At 57.7% G+C, this 15,090-nt stretch overlaps 1 protein-coding gene across 13 annotated transcripts in view; it reads right to left on the reverse strand.

Moving 5' to 3' along the window:
- CCDC57 (coiled-coil domain containing 57) overlaps positions 1–15,090 on the reverse strand; it is a 102,649-nt gene that overhangs the window by 73,395 nt on the left and 14,164 nt on the right. For 12 of the 13 annotated variants that reach the window (XM_023244368.2, XM_045044959.1, XM_045044960.1 and 9 more), the window contains 4 exons: positions 8,452–8,553; positions 6,936–7,093; positions 6,767–6,841; positions 2,856–3,056 (listed from right to left, as the gene is read on the reverse strand). In XM_023244368.2, the coding sequence (XP_023100136.2) occupies positions 2,856–3,056; positions 6,767–6,841; positions 6,936–7,093; positions 8,452–8,553 (536 nt within the window). Of the gene's footprint in view, positions 1–2,855; positions 3,057–6,766; positions 6,842–6,935; positions 7,094–8,451; positions 8,554–9,144; positions 9,396–15,090 lie in introns of those variants that run through there. The other variant, XM_045044963.1, reaches the window with a different exon arrangement.

Here is a 15,090-nt window from a genome sequence, read left to right on the forward strand (position 1 = left end):
TTTTTCTTCACGTACGTTGAACAAATTATTTCCAGTACAATCCGTACAAACTCATATTGACCTCTTACCTGAGACAACCCGTCCTAAGATCACAAAGGGCTGCTAAAAGTTGGAAACCAGTTAAGACACCTGCAGGTGACAGGAGAGGAGGGCTCGGCCCCAGGGCCATGCTCCAGGGGCGCCCCTCGGTGTGCGCTACCCTGGAGCCGCATCCCCGCGGGATCTGGGCCTCGGCACCGAGTGTCTGACGTGACGGGGGACGTGAGCGATCTCCTCCGGCTACGCTGTCGGCCACACGTCACGGAGAAGCCGGGTGGACACAGAACACCCGGGACCCGGTCTGGATTTCTAAAGTGAAACTGTGCTCATCGCCCACCCGCCAGCAACTTTATTCTAAGGGGCAATGGATGCCAGCCAGCAGGTAAACCGGTCATCAGAGCTTTTTCTGACTTTCCAGGTGGGAAACAGAGCAGCTGGCCGCCCGGAAAGTCACCTGCCCAGGCCTCAAACAACATCAAGAGGCACGTCCTGTATGGACTTCCTCTTCTTCTCCCTGACGCTGCTCCTACCAAGTCCGTGTGCGTGTCGGGCCTCCCGAACCGCGAGAGAAGTCGCCAGAACTCTGGAACTATATTTTTATCTCTTCTCAGTTTCCAGCGAACACCTACCAAGTTATCTGAATACCGCGAGGGTTCTGCTGCTCTCCCGAATGCGATCCCGGTTGCCGCTCCAACGTGCCAAGAACAACCCAGCCCCGTGAGGTCCGCACTCTGGAACTGTGAGGACCCACCCTTCCAGGTCCTGGACGCCCGCAGTCAAGCACTCAGGCCCGTGCTGTTCAACATGGGGCCACGGGCCACACACAGCTCCCGAGCACAGGGCTGGTCCGAACCGAGATGTGGCTTCAAAATTTAGCACCAAAACAATACAAAATATCTCAGTAATAATTTTTGTCAGGTAAAAAATGATTAGTTTTTATACTGATTACTTGTTAATGTTGTACAACACGACAGTATCTTGGATGCACTGGGTTAAATAATTTCCTCTATCTCTTTGCGCCTTAACCGTGGGCCCTGGAAGTGGCACGGCCTGTGTGGCCTGCCGTGTGTCTCTATCGTGGGTTACATGGCGGCACAGGGCGTGATCGGGTTCTCTCAAAGCCACCTTGGGGCCGCTGCTTCTCGACTGTGGCGTTCATCATCACAAATAGGCCGGACGAAGTAACAGGCCCAAAATACGGGCTGTTTTTGTTGCTGGTTTTCAAACAGCCTTTGTCTCAGTATGAAAGGGCAGGGACGGTCGCAGGCAGCACTGGGCCACAGCACACTCCCTGGGTCGCACGGAGGAACACAAGGAGGGACACACCGCAAGGCGAGTGCAGGCAGAAGGAGGCCGGCCCACGGCCTCCACGCGAGGCAGCGCTGTAGATCCCGACAGCGGCCACGTGAAGGGCCCGGCAGAGCCCTCCCAGCAGGAGGGACAGCGGGAACACATTTGCCCATCACACTGCCCCTTCTGCTCCTCCAACTACTGCTGCGTGCATTGAACAGATCAAACAACAAGACCACACGCTCCACCCAAGGAAACCTTCCTGGATAAGCTCTGACTTCCCTGTATTCTGTGGTTGTCAGAGCCATCGTCCTCCAAAATGGAAATGTAATTCGGCAGAGCCAGAAACATTTCCCAGACAGACAGGAAAAGCCAGTTGCTAAGGAAGGTGAACCCTAGAAATGACCGATTTAACTGTCTTAACCATCATCAGTAAACACAGCCTCTTCCTCACTGGCAGCCAGGAGACTGAGTCCAGTTCCAATGGTCCCGTGTGCACACACGCCAGCCTGGACACTGTGCACAGGCGAACACGACTGCTTACGTGGCGTGACTTGGCTTAGATGCTGGAGAGAAAAATGGGTTTAAGAAGAAACCAGTTGATGGAGAAATTAGAATCTTTGTGCAAAGCAGCGCATCCGCTGTGGAAAACGGGGTGGTGGTTCCTCAGAAAGTTAAATGCAGAATTACCATGTAGCAATTGACCTTCTGGTATATCCCCAAAACAATTCTAAGAAGAGACCTGAATAGATATTTGCACACCCACGATCACAGCAGCACTATTCACAATAGCTAAAACGTGGAAATGAGCCAAATGTCTGTTGACAGATGACTGGAAAAAGAAACTATGATCCCATCCACACAATGGAATATTACTCAGCCATGAAAAAGAAGGGAATCTTTGGGGCTCCTGGGTGGCTCAGTTGGTTAAGTGTCTGACTCTTGATTTTGGCTCAGGTCATGATCCGAGGCTCATTGGATCCAGCTAAGCGTGGAGCCTGCTTAGGATTCTCTCTCCCTCTGCCCCTCTCCCCTGCTCACGCTCTCGAAAGTAAAAAAAAAAAAAAAAAAAGGAAGGGACTCCTATCAGAGGCTACAACATGAACGAACCTTGAAGACATCTTGGCAAGTGGAATGATCCAGTCACAAAAAGGCAGGTACTACAGGATCCCACTCATATGGGGGACCTGCAGGAGTCAAGTTCACAGAGACAGAGAGGAGATGGTAGGCCCCAGGGCAGGGGGAGGGGGGAGCTGGGGTTTAGCGGGGACAGCGTCCACTTTCCAAGACACAGTCTGGAGACGGACGGCGGTGGAGGCTGCACACAAGAACGCGCGTGTGCTCCGTGCCCGCAAACTGTGGCTTCGAGTGGTTAGGACGGAAAATTTTATGTTGTGTGTATTTTACCACAGTGACTGCATACATAGCAACGACACCATTTCAAAAGAAGAAAAGGACGAGAAACGGTGGAAGACAACAACCAGAGAGCCCCAGGAACGCGCCCAGGCCCGCCCGCCCACACTCACTTGTCCATGGCGGCGTCCTTCTCCTTCAAGGCCTCGGCCTGCCTCCGCTCTGCCCCGCGGAGCTGCAGCTCGAGGCTGTCGCCGTGGGCCTGCAACTCCAGCGCCCTGGCCTCCAGCGCCTGCAGCTGCTCCACGTGGGCACCCTTCACAGCCACCAGCACCGCGTCCTTCTCCCTGGCCAGGTGGTCCAGCGCCTCGTGCCTGAAACACAAGCAGGGGTCCCGGCAGCTGGCGTGGGCCCCGCTCCAGTCCCCAGGCACCTCGCCCGCGGTTTCCTCGCTCCTGCTCGTACCCTGGACCTGGGGCTGTCGTGCTCATGTCCTCAGCCAAGGAAGCTCCGGCCCCCTAGCCGTGTGGACACTCGCCGGGTGGACACTGGTTGAGAGGCCCCTGGCCCGACTCTGGAACTCAGCACCCCCGGAAGAAAAGCCCCGGAAGCCGGGGCTCCGGCAAAGCAGCATCGCTAGCACCCTCACCGGTTTTCCTAGCAGCCCCTGAAGGTGGGACGTGGCCATCACTCTCCATCAGTCCAGGACCCGGATGCCTTCCCTGTGACTGGGGACCGGGGGACGGCGGCCGCTTCTGTCTCTGCTGGGAGACGCCAAACTTACCAGAACTCCATCACCAGAACAGACGCCCGTCTTGACCCCACACCAAATTGGCAGGTGTCGTGTGCACATCTGACTGGCAACGCTCAGCCCTTTCTATGCTTTTATTCCACTTGGTTTCAGTAAAAAGTTGAAAGCCCCAAAAATATAATTCTAGTGGTTTCTTTTAGATTCCACCAGCATCTCCCGGTGAAATGGTGAAGCCTTTCTGTCAGGTCACATTATGTACTTTTCGTTCTAACTACAATCAAGCCTCATCTTACCCACCGTGCAACCTGGTCAGGATTTTCTACCTTCTATCGGCAAAGACATGAACACACGCTGGCTGCTGTGCGTTACTTTCTGGCAGCACATGCCCTTCTCTGCGTCAAACCGGGAAAGTCTGATCATGACGGCTGGTGAAATGAGTAGTCATTTCCAACTGCAGCGCGTGGTGGTGGTTACTCCTTCCGTCGCCGTGGCCCCATCTGCTGCCTGGGACGCTGCATCATCCCACGGCAGGTTCCGAGGCGAAGCATCCGCGTGTGCCGATAACGCGCTTTAAAATGTGCCAAGTATGGAGTGCCTGGGTGGCTCAGTCGGTTAAGCGGCCGACTTCAGCTCAGGTCATGATCTCGCGGTCCGTGAGTTCGAGCCCTGCGTCAGGCTCTGTGCTGACGGCTCAGAGCCTGGAGCCTGCTTCCCGTTCTGTGTCTCCCTCTCTCTCTGCCCCTCCCCCGTTCATGCTCTGTCTCTCTCTGTCTCAAAAATAAATAAACGTTAAAAAAAAATTAAAAAAAAATAAAATGTGCCAAGTATACTAGCGCGAATTTGTCTTCGTCTGGACCACTTTAGGACGTGACATTTTACGAGGTGTGTCCTAGAATTCTCGGTGTTTCAATGACACTCCTCCAAACACAGACAAATTCACTTGCTTGGACTGAAAAATGAAGAGATACGGTCTCGCAGAGCCACCTGACCAGCTAATGGTTTCACAGCGAAGGTGGGTTTTGCTGTTTAGGTGGCCTGGTGAACGTTCTCCCTAAATCTGCAAGCTTGAGGTCTTAGAGAGAAATGGTAAAGCTTGCGACAAAATAAAAACCATCCTACTGTGTAAACATCGTGTTGGCAAACGTGCTCGAGTCACAACGTCCCAGCTTCCCAGACACAGTGTCGCTGAGTGGAAAGACACCTGGTCTATGGAACGGTCACAGAGTAAGTCTTCAAAGAGCCTCTTATCTAAGCTTCTGGGAACAGAGAACGTGGACGGTCCTGCTGACCATACGCAGACACGTGGCCAGCCACAGACATGGAGGCGCCGCCACATGAGCAGCAGACACAGGACACGACACCATTCCGAACGAGAAGCCAGCAGGTGGATCCAGGCACGTAACCGGAAGGCGCTCAGGGCCCAGGAGATGCGGCAGAGAGCCCACCTAGCTGCCCCCTGGCCGTGAGCGTGACGAGGTGGCCAGCCCCACACGGTCTGCTTGCAAACTGAAGTGGGGACGTCTTGCCTCCTGAGAGGGGCGTTCCTAAGGAGCCTTTACAGTTTACTTAGTGATTACTGACTTTTATGGTATGTTGTTTTGTAAAGTACGTCCTATCGTAAGACCTGCACTTACAACCCTCTCAGAACACCTAAAGCCTGGTGACCCCGGTTAGTGTCGTTTTCAGTTTACGTAAATCTACATATTGTTGTTAGAGGTGACGGAGTTCAAATTTCTGAAGGGCAAAAAAATTCATTATATTCGGACAAAGGTCCTGAGGAAGTCAGGTAAAAATGGGAGTTCGGGCAGGAGAAAAAGGAAAGTTACACGTAAGGCTGGTTCACGTACTTTTAAATCAATGGTAGGGATTGTTTCGATACGTTTTAAACAGTAACCAAACAGTTTTACTTCTTGTTTTTTCAAGAGATTTTATCTTCAAGTCATCTCTTCCCCCAGCGTGGGGCTCGAACTCACCACCCTGAGACCAAGAGCTGCACACTCCACGGAGGGAGCCAGCCGGGTGCTCCTGAACACTTCTACCTCTTGATGCCAACAGTTCTGATACGCTAAAGATTAGGGGCGCCTGGGGGGCTCAGCCAGTTAAGTGTCTGGCTCCGGCTCAGGTCACGATCTCACGGTTTGTGGGTTCCGGTCCCGCCGTTGGCCTCTGTGCTGACAGCTCGGAGCCTGGAGCCTGCCTCGGATTCTGTGTCTCCCCCTCTCTGCCCCTCCCCTGCTCGCACTCTGTCTCTCTCTCAGAGGTAAGTTTTTTTAGTTATATTCATTTTTTAAATTATTTCAGTTTATGATTCAAAAGACTCTGAAAGTGCCAAAGTCTTCCACGGCCGCCCAAGCCAAAGGCCAGTGGCCACAGCGCGCCAAGCGAGAGGTCCTGGCACTCCGGGCCTACGGGTTCCAGCAAGGCCACGTTCTGCTGTGCCTGTGGCACCCACACGCCACCAGCGGGAGCGCACAAGTGAGGCCCACCCTCTCCGTCGTGTGCACAGGGCCCGGGCCGAGGTGGATACAGGTCGACGGTGTCCGGAAGGCAGCTCCCAGCTCAGGGGGCTCTGACTCCGGGTGAAAACGGGCAGCACACGGGCTGTAAAGCTTTTCTCCTCTGCGAGCACGTGCTGCACAGACACCACGGCCACATGAATGCCCCCGGGTCGCCCTTGCTCCACAGCCCCCCGCGTTCTCGCTCCCGACTAGCTTCCCCATCGCCACACGCGTGCGTCACGTGCAGTCTCGTGCCGCTCCCCCGGAAAAGGGAACGGAAGGCAGTCCCGCAGCAGCTGGACAGCCGGACACACGCTGCCCCCTCGGGCTCGCCCGGGCTGCTCCCGAGGGCACGCGCTCGCCCGCGCCCACCCTACCCCAGAAGCCTTGTGCCTTCTCTGCGCCCTCCTCGTCCTGCTGGCCTCACACGCCTCAGCCTGGGCGGGCCACCAAGCGCTTCATTAGGGTCGCCGCCCCAGGGGGCCCGCCGCCTACCCACTGGGCCACCCCGACACCCGGCAGGCAGCGGGGGGCACACGGCCCACACCAAGGTAAGCGATCAGCGTTTCGGCAGGAAGAGGGGGCTCCTGAGAAGCCAGAGGGCGCGGGGCCGCAAGGAAAACGAGAGGCGCCCTTACCGCTACAGTGACGTTTGTTGCTGCAATCTAAAATTAACAAACTGGCCGATACGACTTTTAAGTTTAAAAGTTTTGAAACGCCAAAAAGCCTGAGCACCACTGAGAAAATCCCGAGCAGTGAGTTCAAAGGCCAGACGGCCCAGGTTGACGGCAGCCTCCGCCTGGACCCAACCCCGCGCGCCAGGGCAGACACTCACTTCCTCCTGAACGCCTCCTCCTCCTTCTTCCTGGCCTGCTGCTCCGAGTGAAGTTGGCCTTCTAAGTCCTTGATCCTGAGGCGGAGGAAACGTTAGCGGGTAAAGCAGAGCCCCCCCCCCCGCCCCCCCCCCGCGGGCCCGGCCCCAGGAGGCAGGCGCGGCTCCACACCGCGCGTCCTTGGCCGCCGCCAGGTCCCTGAGCTCTTGCCCGCCGCGCTGCAGCTGGTCCCGCAGCTCTGAGTTCGCGGCCTCGGCGCTCCGCAGCGACTCCGCGGCCTGTGCTGCAGCTTCCTTCAGAGCCGTGAGCTCCTTGTCCAACAGTTTAACCTTCGAGGGAGAGAGAATTCAAAATGAGGCTGATACCGGAACAACCTGGGGAAAGAGAAGAAACCTTACAATCCAAGAGGTGACAAAACCGCGAGGCCGTGCTCACGCGTGAGGAGCACGCAGCGAACGTGCAGGGCAGCGCGGCCACCTGGGCGGGCCCGCGGCCCACTGGCGCCGGCACACTGCTACGATTGCACCTGGCTTCCTGCCTCATCGGTGAATCCTAAACACTCGAATCCAGCACTTAGGTGGAGAGTGGAAGACCGCGCTCCCCACACGCTCCATCTTAGAAGAACCTTGCGGGGCCTCGGTTTCCTCAGCCGTAAGCTGCGGGTGACATAACGGCTGCAGCGCCCCGATCAGCTGGTGTGTGTCCGCTGCGGCCTGTGTAACAGCCCCGCAGGGCAGACGGGGGACGGGCGGGCCTGCAACGTGCGTGTCCCCGGCCCAACGACCTCTGCCGCCCTCCGCTGACGGCAGCGCCCACCCCACCGCGGAGCCCAGGGTGCGGCTCTGCGTGTGCTGCCTGCTGTCTGGTCCGGGACTCCTAGAAGTCACCAGGCAGCCTTGTGAGGGTCCCTGTGGGGCCTTCTGGGGGTGGGGCTGCGGTACCCATGCAGAGGTGCCCCTTGGGGGTGGGGGGACGCGGCTGGCACTAAGGGAAGAGGTAGGGTCCCGGCCAGACGGTGAGGTTGGGCTGGGCCCTGCCCAGCCTAGACACAGCCACGCAGAACTGCCAGGGTTCTCGGGGCCCCTGGCTGACTGGGTGCTGCCCCCTAGACCGCGGCACCGTGGGAAGGCTGGCGGCCTGGGATGACCCTCACTGGGTACTACGGCAGGGGTCTCTCAGAGGCACCTGCTGAACGCCCACGCGGTATAACCCACACGGGTGGCGGCCTCGGGCCAGGTGCCAGCCCTGCTTCGCGCTCCCCCACACCACCTCCCACTCCCTCAGGGCCGGTCCCTGCGTCCGTGCCAAAGGCCGGGCGTGCACGCTAGTGTGCCCCAGCAGCACCTGGCTGGTGTGTTAAAGAACCCACGTTCAGGAAGGGCGGCCAGCACCCTGGCCGGGGGCAAGAGCCGCACACGGACCCCAACCACTGGCCTGGCCTCCTCCGCCCTAAATGGATGCGCACCACCCCCCACCGGCCCAGCCGAGCTCGTGGAGCACGCAGGTGGATGGCGGGGGGTCTCGCGGGGATCGGGGGGACAGCCTACCCGGGTGGGGGCCCACTTCCCCAGGCAGGGGCAACCAGAGCAGTGGCGCCAGCCCTCCTGTCGCATCACCCCGCCGCCCGGCCCAGAGGCGGCCTTCCTGCTCCCGAGCGGGAACTGTCACGGCCCGAGGGCCGCCGCACCTTGAGCTCGTGTGTCAGGACCTCGTTGCTCATGCGGTCGGCCTGCAGGCGGAACTCGTGCTCCCTCTTCTGCATCTCGGACTCCAGCTCCAGCAGCAGCTCCTGAATCAGGAAGGGACCGCGGTGAGAAGAGGCGGCGGTACCCGAGCAGAAATCACGGCCACGACCAGGCGCCAGGCGGGCGGGCCCGAAGCCGGCAGGACGCAGAGATCCTCCCTGGTGGCAGGGGCGCCACGCCAGCATCGGAGACACGGCCTGTCACGCTCGTCTAAAGCACCTCAGCGGGCCCGTGGTGTCAGATCGCCTCGATGGACGTGAGCACCCGCTGAGCCACTGGGCCTGTCCTGGGGGCACACAGACAAAGACCCGCTGGGGGCTTGGGACGGGGACCCCGGTCCGCTCATCCTGCCCCTCCACGGGCTCAGCGCTGCCGACAGCTTTCCGGGTGGTTCCCGCTGTGTCTCCACGTAGCACACCCACGCCACCGTGAGCCCGCCCGTGTCCTGTGCTCTCTGCTGGCTCCTCGCCAGGATGGGCAGTAGAGAGGCCCATCCCACACATCCCGACATGGCAACCACGGTCCGTGAGGCCTGCTCTGTGAGGAGGCCGCCTCCTGTCCCCCAAGCTCCCCCCACAGGCTGAACCTAAAACATCGCTGCGGCATCGTGAGGATCACGAGGCTAGAACACTCACCGTGCACCACCAGGGAGCTGTGGGCCTGGTTCAGATGGGCAGCCCGCTGTTTCTCCGGGACTTCCGGCTACCGTGCCCTTCCCTTCCCCTCGTGCCACTCTGTTCCCTCCCACCCCTTAGCGCCGGCCACTCGGGCAGCGTGACCGACGCTCGTTCTCCAGGCTCAACGCTCTGCCCGGGCTGCTCTTCACGGGCCCCGTGCGCTCGCCAGGGCTCCCGAGCCCCTTCCTCTGGGGTGCGCTCCCGCGGGGAAGACCCTCCACCACACCACCCCTCTGCCCCTCCGCCCCTCCGCCCCTCCGGGGGGCTGAAAGCCCAGCCCCAGCCTGGACCAGGCCCATCGGCTCCAGCGGAGCCCTCGAGGAGCAGGAGGCTGCCAGCTCAGGGCCCCATCCTCCTGGAGGCCTTCTCCAGCTCCAATCTCTCGGTTCCCACCGTTCTGAACTTGGAAGGGAACGGAGGCGGCTGCAGGTGGAGCCCTCGGTCACAGGCCGGGCCCGCAAAGCTGCTCCCCGGAGACTCCCCGGCGCCTGGCATCTGCAGGAGTCTCCCCACCCCTGCGTGGGCAGACCCATCTGCCGTCCTCAGCCGCGGCCGGGAAGCGGGACAGGCTGTGTCCAGTGTCCCCTCTGTGGGTTTCCAGATGCCTCTGAAACACCTCCCACTTGCTGCTCGGGCCTCTGCAGGCCTTTTGTTCTCAAGTCCCTGTCCTGTGAAGCGACCGGGCCATCTCAATAGTCCCCCCTTCCTGTTTTCCACCGTGTGTTTCTGGAATGTGACCACTGAATCGGACATCCTGATTTACCCTCCACGTCTCTTAGATCTTCTCCCAGATTTTGTCTTTTTTGGTCTATATTCTGAGTTAATTTCTTTAAAAATACTTTTAATTGTCAGAATTCTTTCTTGATCTGTGATTGGCCCTTCCTCCCAGCATCTTGTTCTTGGGTTCAGATGCAAAACACATCTCTGGTGGCACTAATCACGGGAAGCCCCCACGACGCACCTTGAGACCCTGAAAACTACGACGCGTCAGGAGGAGTGGCTGACCCTGTCCTCACCCCACTCTGGACCGGCCGAAGGGCAGGGGGAGTCACAGAATCACTGGTTGGTCAATGGACATCGAGGCCGGCAAGGACAACCAGATGCCTGCGTGGGCACGTCCAGCCTGGGCCGGATGCCTCCTGCTGACCGCCCAGGAGCCTCACATCTGAAGTGGGCACACGGTGGCGGGCTACAGGACCAGTGACTGAGCAGTCATCTCTGTTCTATTCAGGGTCATTCTCCCTGTTATTCTCAGCTCCTTTTCCATGGGGCTGGCAATTCTCAAACGTCCCAGCTGTCAGCACAGAGCCCACTTCAGATCCTCTGTCCAAGCCACCCCTGCCTCCCCTCTGCGCACGCTCTCTCGCTTTCAAAAATAAATAAATATTAAAAAAAAAAAAAGAAATATAAGCAGCTCACTGGAATGTCATCAAAATTATATCACCTGCTGTTCACAAGACACTGTGAAGGAAAGGAAAACACCAGGCCTAGAATGGGAGAAAATTGTAATATATGTACCTAAGAACTTGATTCCAGAATATATAAAGAACTCTAACAAATCAATTACATGATGGCAAATAATCCACCTTTTAAAAAGGGCAAAAAGGTGAACAGACACTTCACACAAAAAAATATATTAACGGCCAACAAACACACGGAAAGATGCATAAACATCGACCGAGGACAAGAAAATGAAAGCCACAGCAAGACACCACGACTCGCCCCTAAAATGGCTGAAATGGGAAAAGGTGAAAATACTCTGTGCCGACAAGGATGCAGAGTGGCTAAAATTCTAATCTGCTGGCGCCGGGAGGAACATAAAATGGCACAAACGTCTTGGAAAATGGGTCGGTGATTTCTTACAAAGTCAAATACTCCCCTAGCACACAAGCCAGAAACTCTACTCCCAAGTTATTTACCCAAATAAATGCAGGCCTGCCAAGAACGGCCACAGCAACTTTATTCTTAATGGCCTCAAACTGGAAATGACGCAAATGTCGAAACGTCCACGCGCGGGTGAGGAGCCGGCCGGTATAGTCACACGTCCCCGCAACGGCAGGAAGCAGACCCGCGCTCGCCGGGGCCAGAGTGGTGCTCACTGACCACAAGGGCGCCTGCTGGGACCGCAGGTGACGGGGGCTTCTGTCTCGGCCCTTACACGGGTGCATGTACTGTATGTAAATCGCTGAGCCGACTGGGGCACTGTCGCTGGATGGGGGTCCCACCCGTCAGCCCCACACCTCAGGCACCAGGGTCCACACCCGCGGCCTTCCTTCTCCCCAGATGGGCAGTTCCACGTTGTCGCGGAGAAGTGTGCCGAGCTCCTGCCCGCTGGCTGCTCCGTCTGCACACGTGGGGGTGGCTGCCCGTACACAGACCCCCAGCTGACGCCAGGCCAGCCCCCACCACACGTGGGGCCTGAGCTCCCCGCACCACGTTCCCAACAGCCCCTCCCTGCGGGCTGCTGCTTCTCCAGCCGAGGCCCCTCCACTCCCTCCACTGCACGGCTCTCTCCGTGTTTAGTCTCTTACTGTCCGTTCCCAATGGTCTCAGGGGAAGAGACAGCCCCACAGGGTCCACCTGCCCGTGGACTAGAGGCGTGGACGTGCTCGGTCCTCAGGAGAACAGGGACGCAGAAGCCACACTGAGGAGAAGCAGACCGGGCTGATGCAGAAAACCGCAGTTCGTCTTGGTCTCTCCTGCCCCGAAATCTCACGGTGACCTGGCCCAGCCCTGTGGTCAGAGCAGAGGTGACGTCGGGCCCGTGAAGCCCATCCCCACGGAGAAGCGCGCAGGCAACACAGCACAGCAAGCAGGACCCCAAGTGACCCTGCTCTTGAAGAGACCTGGACAGACTCGGCTACGCAAAGGAGGCTCTGGGAGGAGGCTGAAGCCGGCCCGACAGTGTGGCCACACCCACCACCTCCCTGGTCCGCCGTCTCCCGGGGAGGCAGGCGGGGGCCACACACCTGCCCAGCGACGTGCCCACGCTGGATCCCTGGATCTCAGAAGGTCAGCGGGAGCCTCAGAGATACTCAGAGAAGTACAATGGAAAGCATACTTCACTCTTTTTATCCTTTGAAAAGCAAAACGACGTATGAGAAGTCACATGAGTAACACTCACTGGGACCAGAATACAAAAATCATTTGGGATTCTTTCCTCCTAACATATTACAAGACCACGAAGCATTTGGTCTCTGCTCAAAGTTCTGCGGGCTGTGGGGGGCTGGGTCACGCGGCAGAGCTCTGGCCCGGGTGACAAGGACCCTTCGCCCAGCCCCCAGAACAGTGCACACCTATTCTCACCCCTCCTCTTGCTCCAGAGCGCCCACTCTCCTGGTTCCCTGACAGGCCCCTCACCTCCCATCCTCCCACTGAAGGCTCTGCCCAGGCTCCCTGGTCTACACCTGCCCTTTGGCAATGCCCCAGGCTCCCAGCTCGTACCTCGTGGCCTCCCCATGCTGACCTCCGGAGTGCAAAGTACCCTCTTACCCAACCTCTTACCCAACACACTGGCCAGGACGTCCAGGAGCCACCTCCCACGCAGCCTGACATCATTGGCGTTCTACCCAGGGCTGCTGCCTGTGAGCCCTACACGGCCACCAGCACCTCAGCCCCCCTCGACCTTGAAGGCCTGCCCCAGGCCCCCCAGGTGTGCCCTCCACACACGTTGCCACTGGCAGACTTCTGCTAACAAGCCCTCTTCCTGACCGCCCTCCTTAAAAAGGCCAGCCCCACCAGCCTGCCTCACTGTGTCATGCAGGTGACACCCTTGGGACATTCCACCAGAGACTACACCCTTCAGGTGTCCATCTCGCCCCATGGAGGGCCAGCTCGCCCACACCCTAACTCTGGGCCTGGGAGGACGCCTAGCACACGGTTTGTGTTAAAAAAATATTTGTTGGGGCACCTGGGTGGCTCAGTAGGTTAAGCATCTGACTTCGGCTCAGGTCATGATCTCACAGTTCATGGGTTTGAGCCTCACACCAGGCTCTGTGCTGACAGCTCAGAGCCTGGAGTCTACTTCGGATTCTGTCTGTCTGTCTGTCTGTCTCTCTCTCTCTCAAAAATAAAAAACATTTAGCTAAATGAACGAATAAATCAATCATTCCATTTCTACTCCAGTGGCTTCTAATCCTGTGATGCTAACCAACACAGGGGGAAAAAAGAAAAAAAGCTTCCCTTCAGCCCACTGCCTACAACTCGCAGGCACAGTAAGAGTCAAACAGACCAACTCAGTTCCCTCTATCTTGTATTTCATTTTTCAGGAGAAAAACCATTATCACCGTTGAGTCAATTCTACCTTCTGACAAGTCAGTAATGGACACAGATCCTTAGAAACAAGAAACAGGAAACCCTGAAGCCAATGAGTACGTAAGAGCCTGGGTCAACCAGAGTTGGGGTCAAGCAAAAGCATCCTGCTCCCCGCGAACCCGTATGGGCTCAGACTGTTCCAGAATCACGTTAGACAAATGCTACCACATTCCCAGCAGCCACCTTGGGTGCAACACCAGAGCTGGGAGTTTAAACATCGTTTCCTTCCTTCCAGAAGTAGGGCTGGTAGGAAAACCGGCGTTCCCCGTGGCTGTGAGGGGCCCTCCTGACTGGCGGGGGAGCTGGAGCCAGAGCCTGCCTGGGTCACAGCAGAGGCCCGGCCCAGCCGACCACCCTTCCCCAGGGTCATCGCTGCCTCCGGGGGCCGCTGAGTGCCTGCCTGCGAACTGGGACGGCCCACCACTGCCCAGGGCCCTTTGGAAATTCCTCTGGACGTGACCCTGGTGCTGACTCAGGAAACCTCCTCACCTCCCGGTGAAGTCACAACTGTTCTTTCCTTCATCCCGCTGCTCGGGCCCCAGTTTCGTGCCCTAACAACTTGAGCCGTTTCCAAAATCAAATCCATCCATAATGGACAAAGTTCTTTAGTTCCAGAAAACTCTAAAAGAAATCCTCTGCAGGAGATTTCAAAAGCTCTTTCTCCTTAGTTCAGAATGACATATATATCTCATTTTGGTGGGTCTCTGGAATTTCCTTGTCCGTGTGGATTCCCCGTACGCACGCCTGTTACACTTGGTTTTCTCCTCTTAACCCGTCTCATGTCAATCTGACTCTTTTTTTTTTTTTTACGTTTATTTATTGTTGAGACAGAGAGAGACAGAGCATGAACGGGGGAGGGGCAGAGAGAGAGGGAGACACAGAATCGGAAGCAGGCTCCAGGCTCCGAGCCATCAGCCCAGAGCCCGACGCGGGGCTCGAACTCACGGATCGTGAGATCGTGACCTGAGCTGAAGTCGGACGCTCAACCAACTGAGCCACCCAGGCGCCCCTGACTCTTATTTTAAGTAGAGGACCCTTGAGGGGACAGGAGTTCTGGCTCCCCGACAAGAGCAATCCCAGGGCAGGAGAACAGTGGTAAGAGCTCACACTCCGGAGACATCCTGGACTCATATGACACCTGTGCCGTGTACGAAGAGGATCCCGGGCAGGTTGGTCACGGATTCCAGGCTCAGCCCCCCACCCGTAAAATCCTGGTCAAAACCGTGTCCCTGCTGTGAGGAGCACAAGGACCTTCGTGGATGCAGCTTCCATGAACACTGCTGTTGCTCTCAGGACAGCAGCTCAGCACGCGCTCCGTGGAGACCAGGGGGCCCGTCACCCCAGCACCTGCACCCATGCGGCTCCACGAGTGAGAACGGGCCCCTTCGGCCAAACCCCAACGCAGCTGAGTCCGTCAGACGTGCAGGCTGGGTTTCAGTGTCACGGAGGGGAAACCGTGGTGACAGGCTTAAGCACCACCTGCCAGCCGGCACCACTCTGTCGAAACTTAGGATTGGCCACCTATGGTTTTCCCCAAAAGAAATACAGTGACCACGCTGTGAGCCCCAGCTCTTTTCTACAGTAAGTAAC

This window comes from Felis catus, chromosome E1 (genome assembly GCF_018350175.1).
Source record: "Felis catus isolate Fca126 chromosome E1, F.catus_Fca126_mat1.0, whole genome shotgun sequence".
Classification (NCBI taxonomy): Eukaryota; Metazoa; Chordata; class Mammalia; order Carnivora; family Felidae; genus Felis; species Felis catus.